This window comes from Triticum dicoccoides, chromosome 5A, assembly GCF_002162155.2.
Source record: "Triticum dicoccoides isolate Atlit2015 ecotype Zavitan chromosome 5A, WEW_v2.0, whole genome shotgun sequence".
NCBI classification, from domain to species: domain Eukaryota; kingdom Viridiplantae; phylum Streptophyta; class Magnoliopsida; order Poales; family Poaceae; genus Triticum; species Triticum dicoccoides.
Window position 1 is genome coordinate 631,190,815 of NC_041388.1, and position 23,486 is coordinate 631,214,300.

The following is a 23,486-nucleotide window of genomic DNA, read 5'->3' on the forward strand; positions in this document are numbered from 1 at the left end:
CGCCATGGCGCGCCCGTCCTCTTCGACGGCGTCGCCGCGCGGGGCCCGGCGGTATCGGGCGGCGAGGGAACTCTATGCTGGGTGGGGCTGGACGGCGGTGGAGGTGGCGAGCAAAGGCGTGGGGGGGAGGCCATCGCTCGCCGTCGTGCCCATAAACCTGCATCTGGGCTGGGCCCTCATCACATAGCCCATCTTTGGGCTGAGAGATGAACAAATCCCATGCAATCAGTCCATTTTTGTCAAAAAAAAAATTGTGAACATGTCTGGTTGGGTCTTCCTTATGACAAAATTCGTGTACCCATGGATATCACTTTGAATCAATAAAGCTTGCGAGAATTCTCAAATAAAAATTGTCCAAAAAAAATGGTGAACATCTTTTGTAATTCAAGAACATTTTCAAATTCGCGAATTTTTTGTAGAATTTGGGATTACTTTTTTGAATTCATGAGCTTTTTGAAAATCACAGGCGTTTTTTAATTTGTGAACATTTTATAAATTTGCAAACATTTTTCTATTAGGATTTTTTTTCAATTCATGGATATTTTTCGAATTCGTGAACATTTGTTGAATTCTCAATCATTTTTCTGATTCATGGTCATTTTTTCCAATTCGTGATTTTATAAATTCGCAAACATCTTTCCAGTTCATGAGTTCTTTTTCAAATTCATGAACATTGTCTTGAAATTTGGAAACATTTATTGAATTCATAACATTTTTCAAATCCACAAACATTTTTTCAAATTTGTGACATTTTTCCAAATTCATGAACTTTTTTGAATTGCTGAATATTTCTAATCGGCAAATACTTTTAAAATGTGTGAACAATTCACAGTGACAAACATTTTTCTAGTTCATGAGCATTTTTTTAATTTGCGTACATTTTTCCAATTCTACAGTACTCTGCTTGACCTCAGATTTTTAACCTACTGATTTCCTACGCAATTTTTTCAAAAGTTTGTCTGGCTTCTTATTTCTCAATCGTTCAATACATTGGAATGTGTTGTTCCATCTGCAGTTACAAGAAACAAAATTTGTTGAAATACCATGTAAACGGAAAAGTTCTGGATAGAAATAGACGGACAATGAAAGAAAGAGTCAAACAACTAAAAGAAATACAATAGTAGAAGTAGCTTGTGGAAACAGTGCATAACAGTGGCCGACGAATGAAGCCCAACAACGCCGCAAAAGTGCTCAGGTGCGTGTTTTCCCGCCTAGTCCATGTGTTAGGCGCGGGATAGGAGGTCCCACAATTTGTTCTAATGTGTTGCTGTAAACTTAACTAAAATGTATAAACCAAGATTGTAAGATCAAATCTGACACCAAACAAGGAAAAGGTGAAGTCCCAAGCCGAGAATACATGCATTATTGGGGCGGGATTCCTAGAAGTGTGAATCCCCAAAATCTCTCCATGATCACAACAGGCGCACATGGATGGGGAGATTGGCCTATGATGACTTTATAAACCCTAGTGGTAGTTGTGTGTAATCCCTTGGTGTGACAGTGGTATCATGGTTTGTGATTTGTCTCGCTCCTTTCTTATTCTTTTTGTGCTTTAATAATCGGATAATGTGAGGAGAACTATCGTGCGGGTGGCGTCAATCGGGGGGATAAGGGCCAAAGGGAAGACATATCTGCCTTCTTTTTAAATTCACGCCAATGCGAGGAAAATTGAGTTTTTTTAATATTATTATATTTTTATAATTCATGCTTATGTGGTGGTTAGTGTAGATTGAAAGGTGAAATTCGTCCTCCACAATGCACGGTTCAAGTTGTTCTTCATCATCATGGATTTTTCAATGTGCTCCTGGTGACGTGAAGGTTTGACTGGGAGAAGTTGTGGTGTATAGGACGGGGTGGATGTCCACTCTTTTTGCGTTAAACAGAACAAAGACTCACTCTTCAGCCTTCATAGGAAGGAGGAAGACCCACTCAACCCAAACAAGGATGAAAAGGGTCTCTTCGGCCCACGCAAAGACGAAGAGTCACTCTTCAGCCCACGCAAAGACGAAGAGTCACTCTTCAGCCCAGCAAAGGACGACGGTGGCATAGATTTAAAATTTACTAAATCAACTTTATAATTTCGAAATTTTGTAAAAAAAATACTTCAAAAAATATCAAATACCAACATGATGGCGAGATGATCCTTAGAAGGTCATGTTCGGACGTCCAAGATTGAAACGGTCGAAAAGTAACTCACGTTTTTACCATGGGTATAGAAAGGAGCACCAAGAGATCACGGTACCGTACAAGTGAAAGCACGGTAATCTACATATCATTAAGATAAATCTTAATAAAATGACAAAAGAAAACAAGCTATGTAATAAACTTTAAGTTACACTATTACAAAATCAAGGAACCCACTGTAGGTGGGGCTGGTGAGTGTGCTCACATGCATGATACCATAGTAATGGAGTGCTCAAAATCATTGCTAATATAATCCATTATATGCCTTATCAACACCTATTCAATACAATGCATATACCAGTCATACCCAAGCCTCTATTCCAGGCAAGGTTTTCGCTCCAAGATTGAGCCACTTGGGTGAAAAAGACCCATGGTGATTTGTGGATGTGCCACATGCTATTATTTTGGTACACGACGGTGTAGAAACGCGTTGTGGCTTCGGTTTTTTGTTTCAAATTTTTTGAACTGGTGTGACGATTCTTTTGGTGGGTTTAGCATTTTTTATTGCATGTGGGGTAGGCTGGCGTGGTTGTTCCTTTCGTTTCCATTGGCCGTTGGATTTCTTCTGTCGCTGTCGGGTCCGCTGTTTGCGCTAGCCGCTATTGGTCCATTTGTTGCGTCGCTTTCTACTGTTCGGCCGTTGTCGGTCCGTTTGTGCTGTCGCTGTCCCAGCTCTTCTCGAGATCTGTCAGGATTAGCGAGCTCGCTAGAAGGATCCCGTCCAATCCAGCGCGACCGTCGCACCGCCGTAGATGACTATAAAAAGTGAGAGCTCCTTTGATTCATGGGATTTTTGTAGGATTTTTATAGGATTCTAATCCTATGGATTTTTTCTTCTGGTAATTGTTTGATTTACAGGAATAGAAACCTTGGGAATCAATCCTATGGATTTTCCCCTTCTCTATTTCACAGGAAAGTTTCCAAAAGGTCGAAGCTCTCGGAAAGAATCCTGGCGGGAAAAAAAGCGCGCGAGCTCGCTCACCGCGCGCTCAGTTTTCGCGGTAAATAAACGCTCGTGTAACTTCTCACAAGACACATCGCAAACAGAAGCACCGCCCCCCCAGTTCCTTCAGCATCGACCTAGTCGTGCTGCGCCGCCACGGCCGGCCGGCCGTCCGGCCTTCTGCCCAGGTCCTCGGCCTGCTGCCTGGCCTTCTGCTCAGCTGGTCAGCTCCTCGGCCGGCCTCCTTGCTTCTATTCCTCCGTATAGGAAGTCCAGCAACAAGGTACGAGGCAACTCCAAAAGCCAGATCCGGTCCTCCTTTGCTTCCGATGATTTCCCATGAATTTGTAGGTATTATACACATAGATTAGATTGATTTGCTTAGTATTAGTTTGCAACCTGCTGTAGATTCTCTTTGATTTTTTAGATCGAGCTTGTTATTTCAGGATTTGGGGATTTTCTTTGCAGCTATTAGGTAAAAAAATAAGAGGTCTCAGATTTGACTAAATTCTCAATTCACTATGTATTTGCTAATATGTAGCTCGTTTATTTAGCAATTGAGTTGCACGACTGTGTCCTGATGGTACCCATATTTTTACTTTTCCTCTGGTTCTTTGGCACTGTATGAGCAGCATGAGCTTATTTTCTTCATAGCTATTGGATCATCACGTGGTAATTTTTTTTTTCTGCACAAGGCACTGAAAATTTGTTTGGTCACCGAGTAATGTGAAGCCACTCTCAATATCGGAAATCTCATTTTTAGTATACCAATAATCCTCTCGATATGATTTCGGAGTTGTGCATGTCGTAGGTTGAATAATTCCTTGTAATTTCTTGGCCTTTGGCGAGCTCTTCCTTGTTCTTGTAAGTGGTACCTAGTACCACGATATGGAGCCAAAAATTGTGGTGTGTTTGCATAACCAGCATCTACAAGGTAAAATTTTCCGGGGGGGTACTTGAAAACCATGGTTAAGTGCATCCTGTAGGACTCTTGCATCGGAAGCCGATCCCTCCCAACCAACATGCACATGCACAAACTTCAGATCAAAATCACATGCTACCATAACATTTTGCGACAATGTTTGCTTCCTATTGCGATATGGTTCTTGCTCATCAGCAGGTAGTTTCAATGGAATATGTGTACCATCTATAGCGCCGATGCAATCCTGCATAAATACAAGTACATAAGCCATATAATCTTCTCTGTAAATTTTTGAAATTATGTTACTCTAACTTGATCATAAGCATTTATACATACCATAAAGAAAGGGTAGAACTTTTCTTTACTCAAGATTGGATGCGGGTGTAGGGAAGGTGGACGTATGTATACAGAATAGAGTTCAGTAATTGCACTGAGCACTTCACCAAAATAGTAACTGATTGTTTGTCCACTATGCTGAAACCAATCTGCCAAAGTATCATTTGTTGCATTCTTATAATGCATACAAAAATATAGCCACTTGTTCTTCTACTGAGACATCTCTTCCATCAACAAGGCGATCATTCTCGCGCAATTTCTGAACCAAAGCTTGAAATATATCAGTCTCCATTCTGAAGTGCCTTTTGCATAGGTCTTCATGTCCATTTAAAATTTCATTTACACGCCGTGCGCTTGTGAGTATTGAAGTGTGCATAGGTCTCCTTGAGGAATATGAGTGTTCTCCTAAAGGAGGAAGAACAAAAAGAGCAAACTCATCCTCACTCTTTGATCTGCGACAGTAGCTAGGATCCATTGGATGCTATGAAAACAAGCCTGTGGAAAATTACTGAGTTATCATGACTTCACAAGTTTAAATGTAAACTACTTAATTTGTCTAGTCAAAACTTGTACTAGTAATTTATTGGTCGATCAACAAGGACTAATTCTGGCATGCTAGTCACTTAGTGTTACTCTGGATTTTTTTGGCAGATAACTGATACAGCTTAGTCCAGATCATTGAACTGGGTGATGATATTAGGACACCTGATTTGATTCTTTCTTGCATTTTACCTCTACGTATATGTTTGAATAAGTTACAGCATGCAGAAACCAAAAAAGAATATAGCTTCTGATGGTGATGGTTGTTGCTGACATGATGCTATGAGGTGGCCGGGTGGATTGAAAATTGTAACCACGAAACTAAAATAGACATGGCGCTGTCGATTTTCTAGATTTCGGATGGCCAGCGACAGCAAAGGAAACATGTACAGTAGGTGAACTAAGTTGAGATTTGAGAGACAACCAAGCAAGTGCAGCAAAGGGAATATGTACATTAGAAGAACCAACCTCAGATTTCAGAGACGGTCAAGCAAGTACGAGGAAAACTTCACCAAAACTTCAGCTATAGCAAAGACTTGCTTGTAACGTTCTGGTGCATATGAATCGAAACTTGTTCTTAGAGCTATATGAAGTGCAGAGCTTGTATATGTACTGCTGCAACCTAACGGCTAGTTTAGTGACCAACGGCTACTTGTTTGAATGCACAACCTTCAAAATAGTAATATTATAATGCCTTGAGTTCCTATGTTTTTCCTATGCTCCCATCAAACACGCACTTGTGCCAAATCCTGTGTTTTCCATTCCCATAGGATTCATGTGGACAGGGCATGCCAATCCTCCATTTTTCCTATTCCTCCACTTTTCCTATCCTATGAATCAAAGGAGCCCTAACTCTTCTCCTAGCTGACGGTCCCTATCTCGCCTCCTCCCGGCCCTCCTCACCTCACCGCCGAGCTCCTGTCTCCCCTCTCGGCGCAGCCCCTCTCCGCATCTCCTCTCCCCATGGCCGAGCTGGTGGCAGGGGAGCCATCGGAGATGGCGTACAAGAAGCGCAACCGACGCGGTGGGGATGGTTACCTCGAGCTCACAGAAGCACCATCGAGTGCTGGAGCGGCGGCGACAGCGTTGTCCCGTCCGCCGGCGTCCTCTTCCACGCCCCGATCATCGAGGAAGATTGGCACGTCTACGGCAACTCTTCCCATGGCGGCCCTGAGATCTCGATCAAGTTCTTCCACCGGCGGCGGCTGGAGCTTGAGAGGGAACTTCCAGAGTGAATTAGCCTTGGATTGGAGCATCGCGGGCATCTGATGGCCATGGGACAGGGCGTCGTCTAGATCCAGCCCAGCGAGCTGTAGTTCACCTGCAAGCACACACGACTGTAGTAGTAATTTATTAATTATGATCCATGTCGAGCGGCGAACAAATCCAGTCGGTGTTGAGCGTTCGTGCGATTTCTTCCTGCTTGCCCCGATTTCATGTTTTGATCGGCCGCGCCTCCTCCCTCTGTCCATGTTTCAAAGTAGCTCAGGCGCGGCGTCTGCTCGCTTAATGCTTTAAAGCAGAAGATGAGGATGTGCAGCCCCGCGCGCCAAGCAATCGCCTATGCCGAATCAGGTGATTTTTCTCGGCCCCTCAAGTTTTCTTCCTCAGTCCCCTTCTCCCGTTGTTCCTCCTTCCTCTCCTTTTTCCTGACAGGTGTGATCTTATCATGTTGGCTTTCTTATATGATGCCAGTCCCATGTGTTGATACCAGATCGCTATAAAGGATGAGATGCTCGACAGATTTGGAGAGAGTAATGGTTAGTTCCTAGGTTTGTGGTGGAATCGAAAACCGCTTCAGTGTCCGACTTGGTGTAAGCTGGCCGAGTTATCATCTTCTATTTTAATATTTTTTTGCCAAACCGTCAATCTAACCAAATAAAAACATATCAGTGATCCATGTTTGAGGAGAATAATGGACAAATATAGTGAAATGTTTTTACACAATATTTTTCACAATGAAAAACCAACCATCTATGCAATCTGTTTCACCATGACACTAGCACAATTTTAACAAAAAAATAGCACATTCTTTATAAAAATGAATATAATTATAGGCTGTCATTCTATCAGTCATGTGATGCAGATTAATCAGCCCTTGGTGAACAAGGAAGTAGTACAACAGGGAATTAGATGTTCGGTGCCAAGGACTTTGTATGTTTTGTAGTACTTCTGTTCAGTGGCAATGAATTTCTTCAGTTTGTACAAACCTGTAGAGCACTTATCTGTGCACTTGTATATTTAGTGTTGATGAATTAGAGACCCAGTATGTAAAACATGTGTTTTTGTGAGTAGAGAGAGAGAGAGAGAGAGAGAGAGAGAGAGAGAGAGAGAGAGAGAGAGAGTACAGTTTCATCAATTTATATTGTTTGACCATGCAAACTTTACATAGCGTCTGTTATCGATCTAGAATGCATCACGAATGGTGACAATAAATTTATCCTTTTCAGTTTGCTTCTATATATTACTTATTTGTTGAGAATACAACATTATTCTCATAATTTCGTTATTTTAATTTAAAATTCAATGTGTACAACAAAGATGCCACCTACAAACACTAAGTATCAACCGGGCGCGGCATGGCGCCGCGCGGGTATAGCTAGTTCACTCTACATCTCAAGGTAATAATAATCAGTTTACATAAACAAGAATAGTTCCAATCCAAAAACTCGTACGATCTCTATAGTTTTGTGATTTTGTCTGTCTAAAACATAAACCCATGTATCAGTTTACAAAACGAGCATAATCAGCATCCATTATTATGAACTTAACAGACGCATCTAGCGTGGTAGACTAGCAGACGCCATGAACTCACACTCTAAGCTATAACATCGTCGGCTTTCTCTCTTGCCCAGTTCCATCGTGGACGATTGGCGAGAAGCTGTTACTCTTCTTTGAGTTTGTGACTCTGGTAGCATTCGTTCTTCATTTCTCGGATCTGCTTGACTTGGGTTCACCCGTTTTGTTCGCAAAGTCTGCAGTTCCGTCTCTACTTGTTTCATTGTGGGTCTTTCTTCACCGTGTAGCCTTAAGCACACCTCTGCAAGAGAGGCCACACTGTTGATCTCTTCTTTGGTTGCCTCCTCAAGAACCTGAGAGTCAACAATACTTGTGATATTTCCATCTTTGAATTCCTGGAGAAAATAGTTTGACAAGCTCTTGACCGTGCCTGATTCACTTGTAAAAACAGGCTTCATTCTGAGAAGCAACTCCACTAGTACCACACCGAAACTGTACACGTCACTCTTCTCATTTAACTGTCTGGTATGGAAATACTCTGGATCTAAGTACCCAAATGTACCCTGTATATTCGTGACAATGTGTGTTTGATCAGTTGGAACCAATCTAGACGCGCCAAAATCTGAAACTTTAGCTGTGTAGTTCACATCCAAGAGTATATTCGAGGACTTTACATCACGATGGAAGATTGATATTGAAGCTGAAGAGTGGAGATAAGATAGAGCTCCTGCTGTTTCCAGGGCAATCCTTACGTAATCAATCCAAGACAGAGAAAAACCATCACTTGAATCAGCATGAAGAACTTGAGACAGTGAGCCATTGGATACATAGTCGTACACCAGCAGCGGAACCTCAGTTTCGAGACAACATCCGAAGAGCATTATAATATTTCTATGATTTATCTGAGAGAGAACTGCGACCTCATTGATGAATTGACTGATCTCACACTCCTCAATGACCTTAGACATTTTTATTGCAACAACTCGCTGATCAGATAACATGCCTTTGTAGACCATGCCATGGCCCCCACGGCCGATGATACGTGTAGGATCAAAGTTGTCTGTTGCCTTCTCTAGCTTTTCTATGATTTGCAGTTTCATCAGATGATATCAACGTTTCTAAGAGAAGACCTTGGTTCTTCCGGAAATAGTTCTTCCGTAGTTGCTTTTGAACATTTATTTTCCATCTGCGAGTGAAACACACTACACTGAAGCTCAGAAGAAGAATGCCCAAACCACAGGACAGCCAATAATCATACCTGCAGGCATTAATCTCTTTTAAGTTTCTGTTCTATCTTGTCTATCATAAATGTAACAACAAATATAGTCTTACCTAAGAGTAGAGGCTGTTGTTTTATCTTAGTGCACTGCATTTTTAATGGATCATATTCAGTCTCGAGAGGACATTCAGTACAACGGAAGCTTCCATTGGTATTATGGCAGATCCCTTTACAACTGTTCGCTTGAAGGCATTCATTAATATCTGAAATTAACAAAATCTTGATAAGATGTGTTGACAAAATATATACTCCCTCTGATTCACCATAAGTAGTTCAGGACATGGGCGCTATCTTCATAGCAACTTTGGACAAACACATTTTAGAAAAATAATATTGCTTCAAACAAAAATAACTATATATTATAAGAAACTATTTCACGGCTAATCTAGTCATATCAATTGACACTTCCCATGTTGGTAGTTTTTTCTATACTGATGGTGAAATCTAAAATGTTTAAATGGCAAGAATTCTAAAGCTGATTATATTATGAATCAGAGGGTGTAACATGGAACACAGCACAGCATTGAATTAGCATGAAACAGTACATCAGCCAACTAAATGAGATCTACATGGAAAAAAACTAGAAATAGTAGAAAAATTACTGGCTAAAAGTAACATGCAGTTATTGTAGTAACACGTGCATTTAAATACAAATGTACTCCTACAACTTTATTATAGAGAGTTAAGAAATACTCCCTCCGTTCCAAATTACTCGTCGTGGTTTTAGTTCAATTCCAAATTACTCCTCGTGGTTTTAGTTCAAATTTGAACTAAAACCACAACGAGTAATTTGGAACGGAGGGAGTAGCTAATAGTACATTTTTTCAAGCGGTAGGGGCTGTATCATTTGTAACACTAGAGGGAGGGAGGGAGTACCTCGACAGCCACTTTGGATATATGGATTTCCTTGGAAGCCATCTGAGCATTTGCAGCGGTAACCAGCATAGATTCTTTCAGCAGTTACTTCCACACACTTGCTGTTGGTACTCACACAAGCATATGCAGATCTATTCTGTTGGGCCTCTGCGCAACTTAGATGAGCAGCAACCCATTTGACAGAGAGAAATAACCCATATTCATATACAAGACCGTGACGTTCTGATATGGGGTCCCAACGTTGTTGGTCAGCAAAAGTGATATTAAAGGTCCCTTCATCAACATTCATGTCGATGACTTGTTTCTCCTCCAACATGACCAGGGCATCTGATGACGTCAGATCTGTGCAGTTGAGGTGAAACTCTTCCCTAGCAAAGCAACCCTCTTCAAAGCCGAATGGGAATTGCACACTAATGTTACCACACCAACGGGTACAGTCAGCCCTGCTCGGAATTGGATTATACCCTAAATTGATCAGTATAATGTTAGCATGTACAAATGCCAAAAATGGCTCGCAGAAGCTGTACGTCACTTGATTAGCTAGAAAAAAAGTTACCTTTGCTGTTACTGGAGCAGCCATGTGGAATGTAGGGGTTGCCTGTATAGCCCTCGTTGCACATGCAGTTCCAGCTGTAGCCATTTCTTGATGTCATGCCAGTTGTATCGTAGTTGTAACCGCGGCACTCAGAATGCTCGCTGACACAGGCAACACAGTCGGTGGGTTGATTCCCTATATCCCATGAGAGCATTAAACCACCATCAGCGGTTATGCTGATTTTATCCCACAACTTAGAGGTCTGGTTAGAGTGTGCTCTGGTGTTTATTGTGTCATGGTCATAGACAAATTTGAACTGATAAATGTCACAATAGTTGTGCACGTCTACACGACAACAGCCAAAGCCATTACAGTTGTGCATAGCCACCGTCTCTGAAATTTCTGGATCTGGGCACACAGTTGCGCAGATCGGCTGGATGGCATTCTCTTTGACAGAGTACACTGCCAGGTCGCAGCCAATGATGTTTAGAACAAAGGGATAAAGATGGAAGGGCCTCCCAGGTAGTTTGAAAGACAAGTTGTAAGCACTAACACCAGATTTCAAGGGGATGGTATGCGAGAAGGAGGCCCAGATCGAGTTTAAATCATAATGAGAATCACCGCCAAAGTTGACCACTTCGGTGATGCTGTCACACAAGAAAAGTATGGGGGGGTGAGTGGCATCGTTGCAACTGAGGTTGAAGTCAGGCCCACGGGAGCACCTGGATCCGATGCCGAAGGGATAGCTGAAGCTCACACTGCCGCAGCTCGTCGGGCAGTCATCGAGCGTGAAACCGGCACGGGATGGTCGTGCCCAGGTCCCTTCAGGGCTCTGCTGGTTTGTCACAACTCCGGATGCCAGAGCTGTTAGCTTTCCTAGTGACCCGAGTACCAGCAGAGAGAACATCATCGGCAAGATGCCCATGGTGGATCGACAGTTCTACACTACACCTTGCACTAGAGAAATTCAGGTCAGGCAGCAGCGCCTCTCTTATAGCTAATACCGCTTTCATGACTGCCTTCCTACTGCAAATATATCTAGGATATGGTTACAAAAACTTAGAGTTGACCCAAGGAAGACTGGAAGAGGATTCGTGTGGAACTTCCTAGGAGATGGCCATGTGAAAGGAGATGGGCATGCATGACCATGAGTCCATGACCTAGTAAATGGTCCTGTGGATTTGGACTTGAATGGAGCACTGGTGTATTTGATGCGATGTTAAGGAGATGACCATGACCTTGACCTCGTACACAAATACCTCAGCAAGTCGGCCAATACCTTCTGTCTGCAAATAATTCAAGCCCACCATAATCATTTTGCGGGTGCCATCCTGCTCATCATCCACCATACCCGGATGATGAGCTTCATTGTCCTCCCACTTAGTGGAAGATAAGCTAACTGAGATAAGTAACAGTAACTGAACTCCATCCCCAATTTCAGCTGCTGTTCGCCTAAGCTGCAAACGGGGGTATCACAAAGTAAGAAATTCTGACCGCTGGAGATAAATTACAGACACGGAATCAAGTTTAAAAAAAAAAAGGAAATGAGCACCTGTACACGGATTGCTTGGGTTTTCGGTGGGGAAGTGGATCCATCGGAAGAACTGAAAGAACCCAATGCCTCAATCTCAGGATGCTTATATATGAATACAGATGATGATGGAGAGGGCGAGAAGCGGCCGCGTGGGCGACCTCCATGGAGCAGCTGCAGCTGCAGCGGCGGCGGCGTGTCCACTTCGGCGAAGTCGCCGGGGGCGGCGAGCTGGTGTGCACGGTGCGGTGCAGGTACCAAGGTACGAAATGGAGGGAGCTTAGCGGAAGGAGGAGAAACCAAGCGCACAAACTGGAGGAAGGGGGCGCTGGAGATGGGGTAGGACGGCGCGCGGTGGAGATGGCGCGGACGGTGGGGGAGCAGAACGGCGGTAGGGGAGGAGAACTGGGGAAGGTGCTGGAGGAAGACGGGTCCTCCACATTGCGTTGGGCCCTCGTAATTTCGTCTATCCTTGGGCCGAGCGATGACCAAGCCTTTCCTCCCGTGGTGTGGAGTGTGCTATTACAGTAATACTCTGCATATCGAATGGTTGCTATATCAATATAGCGGGGCGAAAGCCTGCCCGCGAGCCGTCCGTCGGCACGGCGGAGCTGAGCAAGCGGTCGGAGAATTTCATCAAGACTAGTAAGCTTGCACGTGCAACACACGTCTTGATGGATATTACAATCAGACATGAGAATCACGTGCATAGAAAAACAATTTAATAGCAGTAAGAATACTACAAATCAACATATAATATAAATGAGCTTTAAGAAACGCAATAACTTACAATTATATGCATCGAGCAACAACACAAGTAATTATCTCAGTATTCCTGATAAGCTTATGTGGTTCTCATGGATGTTGTCTTCAGCTTCATTCTTGATGTAGTCATGGAAGTGCACCAAAAATTGTGTTATGAGAATCAACATTCATGCCCTGTATTTGGCACTATACATACTAACATAGTTTTCATCAAAGGAGTAAGCAAGCATCATGACCATCATCGTGCACGGAATTATACATGGCCAAGACATATTAGAGTAATAAATCTGCCATGTTAGCTTATTGACATGTCCTAGGTGCTAATAAATAATAATTATGTGACCCAATAAGTGCCTCTGCCACTCTTGGGATTACATAAGGCTCAGCCACTAAGAACTTACATGACAATTTCAGGAAAGAATGTAACTACTTGCAATCTAGAAGCAACAACAAACATATTAGATATTGTTGCTTGCATATTATTTCTTGTCCATGGTCATATGCATGAAAGGGTTTCTAGCACACGCTTTAGATATTCTGTAACATGATATTACATAGAAAAATGAAGCATAGGGATTTTCACGTGTAACATCGACAATATATACATGCAGTTGCCTCAAACGGCCATATGATCTTACAAATGAAAGCACAAAACTAAAAAGGAACATATAAGAAATGTGATTCATATAGTATTTCATTACCAACAGGGCACAAAAAATGAAAAAGAAACAGAATCACAAGTCCAAGTCTTCGCACGTCTTTTTATAAGTGCAGCCTTAACTGAAAACCTGGAAGTAAACTAAAATGAGCATGCTTTTATAAAAAAAATAGCAAATATATATGTTACAAGTATGAAGTTTGTAGTTTGTAATTCAGTTCTTTACATCATAAATGTATACACTGTTTTTCATCCTTTGGCAGGGAGTAATAAAAGGCATAGTCCTAAATGTGAACTAAATTTTAATGAGACATAAATTTATTAGCTAGATAATGTTTCAGTCGACCTTGTTTGAGAGGAAGCACCACTATCCATTATTCTGTTATTCAGCTAAAAAAACAGAAAATGAGTATTTCCAATAGCTAGTCATTATCTCTGTATCTCTGAATTTCTTGTACAATCATTGTGTGCTTGTTCAAAACAGATCCCCTGAACTTCAAATTCTACATTTATTTAATTGGAAAATCTAATTTTATAACATTGTTGGATGCTCTATGGTTTCAGAGTAATTGACTACGAAAGGAAGTGACAGAGCAACGTAAAACTGGTAGGATATACACATATGAGTTCTGTGAAATACATGTATTACAAATTGGCCCGTGATTTTTTTTCCACTTAAATCAAAAGGAGGCAAGAAGCAAACTTTAAATACGTGTGCACCTTGCCTTCTATTATCAGTCAGAAAACCATATAGAGATTGCCCAAATTCAAAATAAATCGGGACAAGCATGCAAGTTTTACCATATCCAGTTTCATGTAAGTGGCTGCGTCATTCAAGCCACCTGTTTTTAAACAAGACTTAAAAAGGTAAATTTCCTTTCAAATTTACTATTGTAACATGTTAAAAAAGGAGATGAGGAAAAGAGCATAGTAACATAGCCGAGCACTTTCCATATTAACTCAAGTTCATGCTGATAGAAATCTTGGAAATAATCATTTCTATATGAGGGATCGAGATAGGCAATCAGAGGGGGGGTGAATGATTGCGCGGAAGCAAATTACAACTTTTCCCAAATTTCAAACCCTGAAACTCTAATCTGTTCGTGATGGTAAAACAGTTGTATATCAAGATCTGCTGAACCAAAAATTGCGTATGAATACTCCAATTAAAGCTACGGAAATTATCTAATCAAAGCAACAAGAATCAGCTTAATCGGAGTTACCAATCAAAAGTTATGATCAGGACAGTAACAGCTGACAGAAGACTGCGAAAATCAATCTAGATCTAATTTCGAGAATTAGCAAGAAAGATAGATTAATCGCACCACAAACTTCCCTCGATCTCGTGAAAAAAAACCCTGCAGCAAAGTATTAGAGAAATCTAACACGAAAATTTCACCGAGATTAGAGAAGCCCAGAGATGACACCGCCAAAGATCACTTTATTGCAACGATGTCGATCGATTACAGAAGATGCAAACGTGCATCCAAGAACTCTCCAAGAATAGCTCTAGGTTAAAACTCTGAGTTCCCTCACGTTTTCTCCACCTAAACCGTGGCCTGGACCCCTCTATTTATAGAACTAGGCAACACCTAAAAAGAGTCCATATCAAAAACGAAACTGACGTCCGAGCTGGCTGCGCCGGACCGAACGCTCAGCACCAGACACGGAAACGAGTTGTGTCTGCTCTCGTGCGTGAGCGCTCACCTCGTTTGCTGCATGGGCCACGCTGGGCCTGCTCCTCCTGGCATTTAGCCTATGTACGCTCAGCTGCAGACACATGCAACGAGCAAAATCTGCTCTTGCGCGTGAGCCTGGCTGACGGCCTCCGTTGCGCACGCCGCCTTCCATCGATCCGCACGCCTGCCATACGGGCGGCCCGCGCTGGACTGGGCCGCACCCGCTCGACTCGCCCGATCGATCTGCTGCCGCTGCCGTGCGCGCAAACACATGTGCACACCTTGCACCTCGTGACGTCTTCAGTACCGTACATCTCCGGTACAAGCCATGTACGACAAACCGGTGCCCTCCCGGATCATCGTAGCCTTCACTTCCATTGTTCCTTCGCACGAACGCCCCGCATGACCATGATCCCCAGACCTCAGCTTCTCCCAAGCTTCGTCCCTCGATCCTGTCATCGACCACGTTCCTCCAGCTTTGGCAACACCTGAAAGTGAACACAACAAATAACCAGAACGAGCACAAGTCCACGACTTGACTCAGGGTAAGTTTCACACAACTCACGCCATATTTTCACACAAGAAACTAATGGATCAGCACACCATTAGCAAACTATTCAGCCCAATACAAGTATCCATATCACATCGCACAAGTATCCATATCACCCAAAATATCCATATCAATGTTTTACTTAGCACTTGCCAATGTTGCACATCACACATGACTTCACAATCTCCCCCTTGATGAAAACATTGGCAACATCACATAAACACCAAACATTGATTGGCATACACATTCACTTAACTTTCAGATTTTCAAGGTTTTGAAAAGAAAAAAGTAAAAAAGCTGAAGATCAACAAAAGATCCAAAAATAAGAACACAAAAGAAAAATTGTGTAAAAATGTGGTGTGAATATGTGGTGGAAATCTCTCCCCCTTTGACAATGAATTTCATCAAAACCACAAAACAAACTCTCCCTATAAAAAGAAATTCTAGAAGCTAGAAAAGGGGAAAAAAATTCATGTTTCAATTTTTTTGTTGTAATGAGCATTATAAGACATCATGAAAATGACAATTCTACGTCCAAGTCATGCAAAAAGTAGTTGTACTCGACATGTATACAAGTATAATGCAATCCACACATGACCAAGAATCAAGTATTGTTACGATTTATTGCAAGGCATGGTCTTCCTTTATCAACTATGCCAATACTTGAATACACAATCACTTGAGCAAGTTATATTAATAGCATTTAAAAAAAATGAAACTTAATTTCCAAAGAAGTTGTATGCCATGTCAATTCAACCTTGCCAAGCCTATATTCAAAGTACCATGCCAAGCCTATGTTTAAATTACAATAAGAATCAGAAGCTTAAGACAATGGTAGGCAATCAGAAGCTTAAGACAAAAGTTTCAAGAACAACAACAACTTCCAAGTTCATACCAAAGTGCAATGGTAAGCAGTCTCGTGAAGATGCAATGTGACATTGTCATATCTTTTATAAAACTTTGCTTGACACCACGTGTCATTTGCACATATTTAATCTTGATACTTTAATAGATTCATCATTGATAGTAATTGAGTAACCAAGACCAACACAGCTAACAAAGTTTAACCATGACAAGATTTAGTTCAAGTTATCATTCGTATTAAAAAGTCATGTGATAAACTACCTTACACGAGCATACATATAAAATGACAATTTCCTCAAAGCATAAACATGATTGCAAAATGTCATTCCAGGATAAAATACAATGCTCATTACTTTTTCAGATTTTTTTTGTTTTCATTTATCAAAGAAAAAAAACTGAAAAAGAAGCAACATGAAAATACCAATTATAACTAGAAACACACAAGTGAAAAAGGTATTTTACAAATGTTACAAAAAGACTCAACTCCGCCTCAAACCATCCCGTATGGTTTGATTACTCCAAGTTCACCTCGAAGAAAAGCAAATCAAGAACAATCCAATGGTTTAGTGAAAATGTCTGCCAATTGACGTTCAGTATCTATAAAATGTAGCACAACATTTCTTTTTTCAACATGATCTCTAAGAAAATGATATCTTATGTCTATGTGCTTAGTTTGAGAATGTTGCACAGGGTTTTTAGCAATACATATAGCACTAGTGTTATCACAATAAAGTGGTACACTTTCTAGAGTAACCCCATAATCTTTTATTGTAGCTATTATCCATAAAATCTGTGAGCAACAACAAGCAGCAGCTACATATTCACTTTCAGCAGTAGATTGTGCAACAAAACTTTGTTTCTTAGAAGACCAAAGTACTAATGAATCACCCAAAAATAAGCATGTGCCAGATGTACTCTTTCTATCAATTCTACAACCTCCAAAATCAGCGTCCGAAAATGCACGCAATGAAATACTCGAGGAAGCGGAAAGCCAAATGCCAAAAGATTGGGTGCCATGTAGATACCTGAAGATCCGCTTGACAGCTTGTAGATGTGATGCACGTGGAGAAGCTTGAAACCGTGCACACAAGCATACAGAAAATTGTATATCCGGTCTAGAAGCGGCGAGATAAAGAAGTGAACCAATCATACTCCTATACATCTTTTGGTCAACAGTTTCACCTTCCTCATCAAGATCAAGTGACGCCGTAGATCCCATTGGTGTCATAATAGGGTTGAGGTTTTCCATCCCAAAGCGCCGTAGAAGATCCTTTGTATACTTACTTTGATGCACAAAGGTGCCATCCTTTGTTTGTTTGATTTGCAGTCCCAAAAAGCAAGTAAGTTCACCCATCATGCTCATTTCAAATTCCCTGCTCATAGTTTCTGAAAATTCTGACACCAAAGCATGAGAAGCACACCCAAAGATAATATCATCAACATAAACTTGTACGAAAAGTTGATCATTGCCATGTTTGAGTACAAAGAGTGTTTTATCAACGTTTCCCATGGTAAACCCCTTTCCAATTAAAAACGTTTTCAACCTATCATACCATGAACGTGGGGCTTGTTTTAAACCATACAAAGCTTTTGAAAGTTTATAAACATGGTTGGGAAACTTTGGATTCTCGAAACCAGGTGGTTGCTTAACATAAACCTCCTCATCAATAAAGCCATTAAAAAAAGCACTTTTAACATCCATTTGATAAAGCTTAAAACCTTTAGATGCAGCAAAAGTCAATAAAATTCTTATAGCTTCCAATCTAGCAACAGGAGCAAAAGTTTCATCAAAATCAAGACCTTCAACTTGAGTAAAACCCTGAGCAACCAACCCAGCCTTGTTGCGAACAATAACACCATCCTCACTTTGTTTGTTTTTGAAAACCCAACGAGTTCCAATAAGAGTATGACCAGAAGGAGGTGAAACAAGAGTCCAAACTTTGTTACGCTCAAAATTTTCTAATTCCTCATGCATGGCATTGATCCATGATTCATCAGTTAATGCATGAGATATATCTTTGGGCTCAAAAGAAGCAACAAATGCTGAATGAGTATGATAGTCAGAATCGATAAACCTTGACCGTGTGACTCTCTCATCCATGCTTCCAATAATCTGCTCAGGAGGGTGGCTTTTCTGAATATGTCGGGGTGCTGAAATATTTGACTCAGCAGCATGCTCATCCCCAACATTTGTAGTTGAAGTAGTCTCTTGAGGATGTCCAGCTGTAGCAGTAGTAGTTGTAGGTGTAGGAACAGCTGGAGTTTGCGCATGGACAGCAGGGGGCACGCCATCCTCCTCGTCATCTTCATCATCTACAAAGATTTCCTCCCCCTGACATATGTTCCTGCATCAGAAATGCGAGGACTAGAGCCAGAACTAGCCTCATCAAAAGTCACTTCACTGGTTTCCATTATTCGGTTAGTCTCATAAACATAAACACGGTAACCACGTGAATGAGTAGGATATCCAAGGAAAATGCCATCATATGATCTAGATTCAAACTTATCTAGATTGCCAGATTTAAGCACAAAGCATTTACAACCAAAAACTCTTAGGTGAGATACAATTGGTTTACGCCCAAATCGTAGTTCATATGGTGTTTTGCCAATTTTAGATCTCAAGAACACACGATTTGTAACATAACAAGCAGTAGATATAGCTTCAGCCCAAAACTTTCTAGGAGTAGAAAATTCATCAAGCATAGTACGGGCCATCTCAACTAGAGTTCTATTCTTACGCTCCACTACACCATTTTGTTGTGGTACATAAGGTGAAGAAAATTGATGCTCAATGACAAATTCATCACAAAAGTGATTAAAATATGAATTCTTAAATTCAGTTCCATTATCACTTCTTATTGTTTTCAAAGATCCTGGGTGCTCAACACTTAGTCTATGCACAAGACTCTTAAAGTGACTAAAAGCCTCATCCTTAGATGCCATAAAATAAACCCAAGAATATCTTGAATAATCATCAACAATCACCAAAACATACCACTTACCACCAAAAGATTGTACCCTTGATGGACCAACCGTATCAAGATGTAGAAGCTGTCCTGGAGCGTTAGTCATGACACTGGTAATGCGTGCATGTGAACCTGCAACCATCTTACCATGTCTACAAGGAGAGCATACAATATCTTTTTCTCTCTTAAGTTTAGGCAAACCATTTATAAGATTCATACCACTTATACGAGTGAGATGATCAAAACCAATATGCCCAAGTCTACGATGCCAAAAGAATAAATCTGTAGATGTATTGGCAACTAGACACCTAAACTTAACATTTGAAGAAGCATGAAAATCAGCCTTAAAAACTCTCCCAAAGCGTGATATCTCAAAGACAAGATCACCTGAAGCATCTAAAACTTTGCAAGCATTTTTCTAAATGAAACTTCAAGATCCTCATCAATCATTTGTGAAATCGACAACAAGTTGTATTTCAGATTTTCAACCAAAGCAACATCTTTGAACATAAATTTGTCGGTTACCTTTATTGTACCTTTCGCTACAACAGTAGAAGTAGAAGCATCTCCAAAAGTTACACTCTCAGCCCGAGATGCACGTGTGAGGGAGGAGAACCATTTTTTATCACCGGTCATGTGACGAGAACAACCGGAGTCCACTAGCCATATGTTCTCCTTCCTCGCGCGAAGTGCCTACAAACAACAAACACAAGCCGAGGTCTCAGTACTGGGGTTAGATAAAAAACTTTTAGGTATCCAGTACTGAGACATGCGGCGAGAAGGCATTGCACGAGTTTCTTTATACATTGGGACATAGTTTACATGTCTCATGCAGGCAGTAGTAGAAGGTGAAACATTCACCTTAGGCATAAACTTCGGAGCAACGGAATTATGTTGAACATAATGTGCCTTGAAGAAATTAGATCTAGCTTGCTTTCTTTCTTTCTTAATAAGTTTAGCTAGTCTAAAACAGGAACCTACAACATGTCCAGATTTACCACAAAAAGTGCATTTGTACCTACATTCAGGTTTATCATGTGGTGTATCAGCTACATTTGCACTAGGTGAAAAAGCATTAGACATAATGCCGGCAGATTTAAAAATCACATTGGTTGGCTTATCAGATGTTCCAAAAATTCCATTGCCAAGTGATTTAACAATAGTGGGAGGATTAGCCTTGAAGTGAGCATGAGCATTGAAACCAAGTCCTGTCTTATTTTTACTCACTTTAGACTTATCTAAGATCATATTCAGATTTTTATGCCCGCTAGAAAACTTTTGCAAAGAAGCTTGTAGATAATTAACTTGATGAGACAAAGCAAGACAATTATCACAAGCAGCATCCATGGCTTGTTTCCCATTTTTACAATTAGCACACGACAAAACCTCATGGATATGTAAAGCATTTTCAACATGAGAAACCCTAGCATTTGCATCTTTCAACTTCAATTCAAGAATATGACAATTATTACAAGAAGTTGAATCTGTCAAATCAGAAGTATCCACGCTAACATTATTAATTTCTTTACGTTTATGCACAACAAGCTTCTCATTGTTTTCTAATGCAGTTCTAAGCTTATCAAGAGTATCATCATGAATAAAACGCAAAGATGTAAGCTCAGAATAGATAGAATTACAAGACTTGCAAGAATCATCATCAGGAATCATAGATTTAAGTCTAGTAATTTCAGAATTCAGAGATGCAATTTTCAAGTCATATTTCTTAATTCTTTTAGTGGCATGATCTAGTAAGGAGCTCAGTTTGCTGGCACTTTCAAGTAATTCATCATAAGAAAGTTCTACCTCATTGTTGTTGTCGCTGTCGTAGTCGTCGCAGGAGGTAGCACTTTTGCTACCAGCCATAAGACACATCCCACTAATGTCGCGCTTGGCTTTGGTTGCATCATCTTCATCGGATTCGATGTCCACATCACTCAAGCATGGTTCACCATATTCATTGATGACCGAGAAAATACTGTGAGCCACCGCTCGAGCAAAGTCACCCCTCTTCTTATTCTTAATGTTGAAAGTGCGCTTATTCTTCTTGTCCTCCTTGACAGAATTATCCCTATCCCCTTCTTTCGCCATCTTGGATAAAAACTTGGGGCAGCTTTGGCGAAAGTGGTTGGGATCACCACATTCAAAACACCTTGGAATGTTGTTCCCACCTCTCTTCCTCGAGCGAACATTTTGTAGGGCACGTGAAAAACGAGAAGTGAGGAGTGCCAACTCTTCTTCTGGACATTGCTCTAGCTGTTCATCGGTTAGTTGAGACAAAGAAGACAGTGCATAGCAATGCGAATAAATACCATCATTAGAGTTGCTAGGGTTAGTAACAAGAGCAATTGATTTAGAACCAGTTCTCCTAGCAAGAATGTCTAATTCATGAGTTTTCAGTTTTGAATATAAGATATCAAGTGTAAGTGTGCTCATGACAGTAGACTCTCTAATAGATGTAACTTTCATCTCCCAGATGGACATATCTAAAGCACTCAAAAGCTGCCTAGAAGTCTCAGCATCAGTATAGGTAACACCTAATGCACGTAGATTGCTGAGAATCTTATTAAAGCGAGCAAAAAATTCATCCAAAGATTCACCTGTTTTCATCTCAAACCTCATGTACTCCTTTTTATACATGTCCTGACGCACTTCCTTAACTGAGTTTGATCCTTCATGATAGCTACAAAGTGCGTTCCATACCTCATGAGCGGATGCAAGGTGAGAGACACGGTCGAAGTCACTCCGTTGTAGACCTTGGATGATGAAGTTCCTCGCCTTGTAGTTGTTCTCCACATGAACCAAGTTTGCTGGCGTGATTGCATCGTCTGCGGGAAGCACGTAGGGCTTGGCGACTTTCTCCCAGATGGCGTAACTTTGCGCCATGATGTATGCCTTCATCTTCGCCTTCCAGAACTGAAAATCAACACCATCGAAAATACAGGGTTTGGTAGAATACCTATCCATGTCTAGCAATTCTAATCAACCGGTTAAGATAAATTAGAAAAACCTTGCTCTGGTACCAATTGAGGGATCGAGATAGGCAATCAGAGGGGGGGTGAATGATTGCGCGGAAGCAAATTACAACTTTTCCCAAATTTCAAACCCTGAAACTCTAATCTGTTCGTGATGGTAAAACAGTTGTATATCAAGATCTGCTGAACCAAAAATTGCGTATGAATACTCCAATTAAAGCTACGGAAATTATCTAATCAACGCAACAAGAATCAGCTTAATCGGAGTTACCAATCAAAAGTTATGATCAGGACAGTAACAGCTGACAGAAGACTGCGAAAATCAATCTAGATCTAATTTCGAGAATTAGCAAGAAAGATAGATTAATCGCACCACAAACTTCCCTCGATCTCGTGAAAAAAAACCCTGCAGCAAAGTATTAGAGAAATCTAACACGAAAATTTCACCGAGATTAGAGAAGCCCAGAGATGACACCGCCAAAGATCACTTTATTGCAACGATGTCGATCGATTACAGAAGATGCAAACGTGCATCCAAGAACTCTCCAAGAATAGCTCTAGGTTAAAACTCTGAGTTCCCTCACGTTTTCTCCACCTAAACCGTGGCCTGGACCCCTCTATTTATAGAACTAGGCAACACCTAAAAAGAGTCCATATCAAAAACGAAACTGACGTCCGAGCTGGCTGCGCCGGACCGAACGCTCAGCACCAGACACGGAAACGAGTTGTGTCTGCTCTCGTGCGTGAGCGCTCACCTCGTTTGCTGCATGGGCCACGCTGGGCCTGCTCCTCCTGGCATTTAGCCTATGTACGCTCAGCTGCATACACATGCAACGAGCAAAATCTGCTCTTGCGCGTGAGCCTGGCTGACGGCCTCCGTTGCGCACGCCGCCTTCCATCGATCCGCACGCCTGCCATACGGGCGGCCCGCGCTGGACTGGGCCGCACCCGCTCGACTCGCCCGATCGATCTGCTGCCGCTGCCGTGCGCGCAAACACATGTGCACACCTTGCACCTCGTGACGTCTTCAGTACCGTACATCTCCGGTACAAGCCATGTACGACAAACCGGTGCCCTCCCGGATCATCGTAGCCTTCACTTCCATTGTTCCTTCGCACGAACGCCCCGCATGACCATGATCCCCAGA

General features: G+C 41.5%; 1 protein-coding gene and 1 pseudogene across 1 annotated transcript; both read right to left on the minus strand.

Moving 5' to 3' along the window:
* Positions 1-7,626: 7,626 nt before the first annotated feature.
* Positions 7,627-12,308, minus strand: LOC119303586 (annotated as a pseudogene).
* A 264-nt stretch (positions 12,309-12,572) lies between these two features.
* LOC119300238 lies at positions 12,573-23,081 on the minus strand. Its single transcript, XM_037577263.1, has 6 exons — positions 21,171-23,081; positions 19,893-20,060; positions 19,676-19,785; positions 17,955-18,746; positions 15,329-15,475; positions 12,573-12,624 (listed from the first exon to the last, which is right to left on the minus strand). Exons 1-6 carry the CDS (start codon positions 22,329-22,331, stop codon positions 12,573-12,575), a joined length of 2,430 nt encoding a protein of 809 aa, XP_037433160.1. The 5' UTR covers positions 22,332-23,081.
* Between the last annotated feature and the right edge of the window lie 405 nt (positions 23,082-23,486).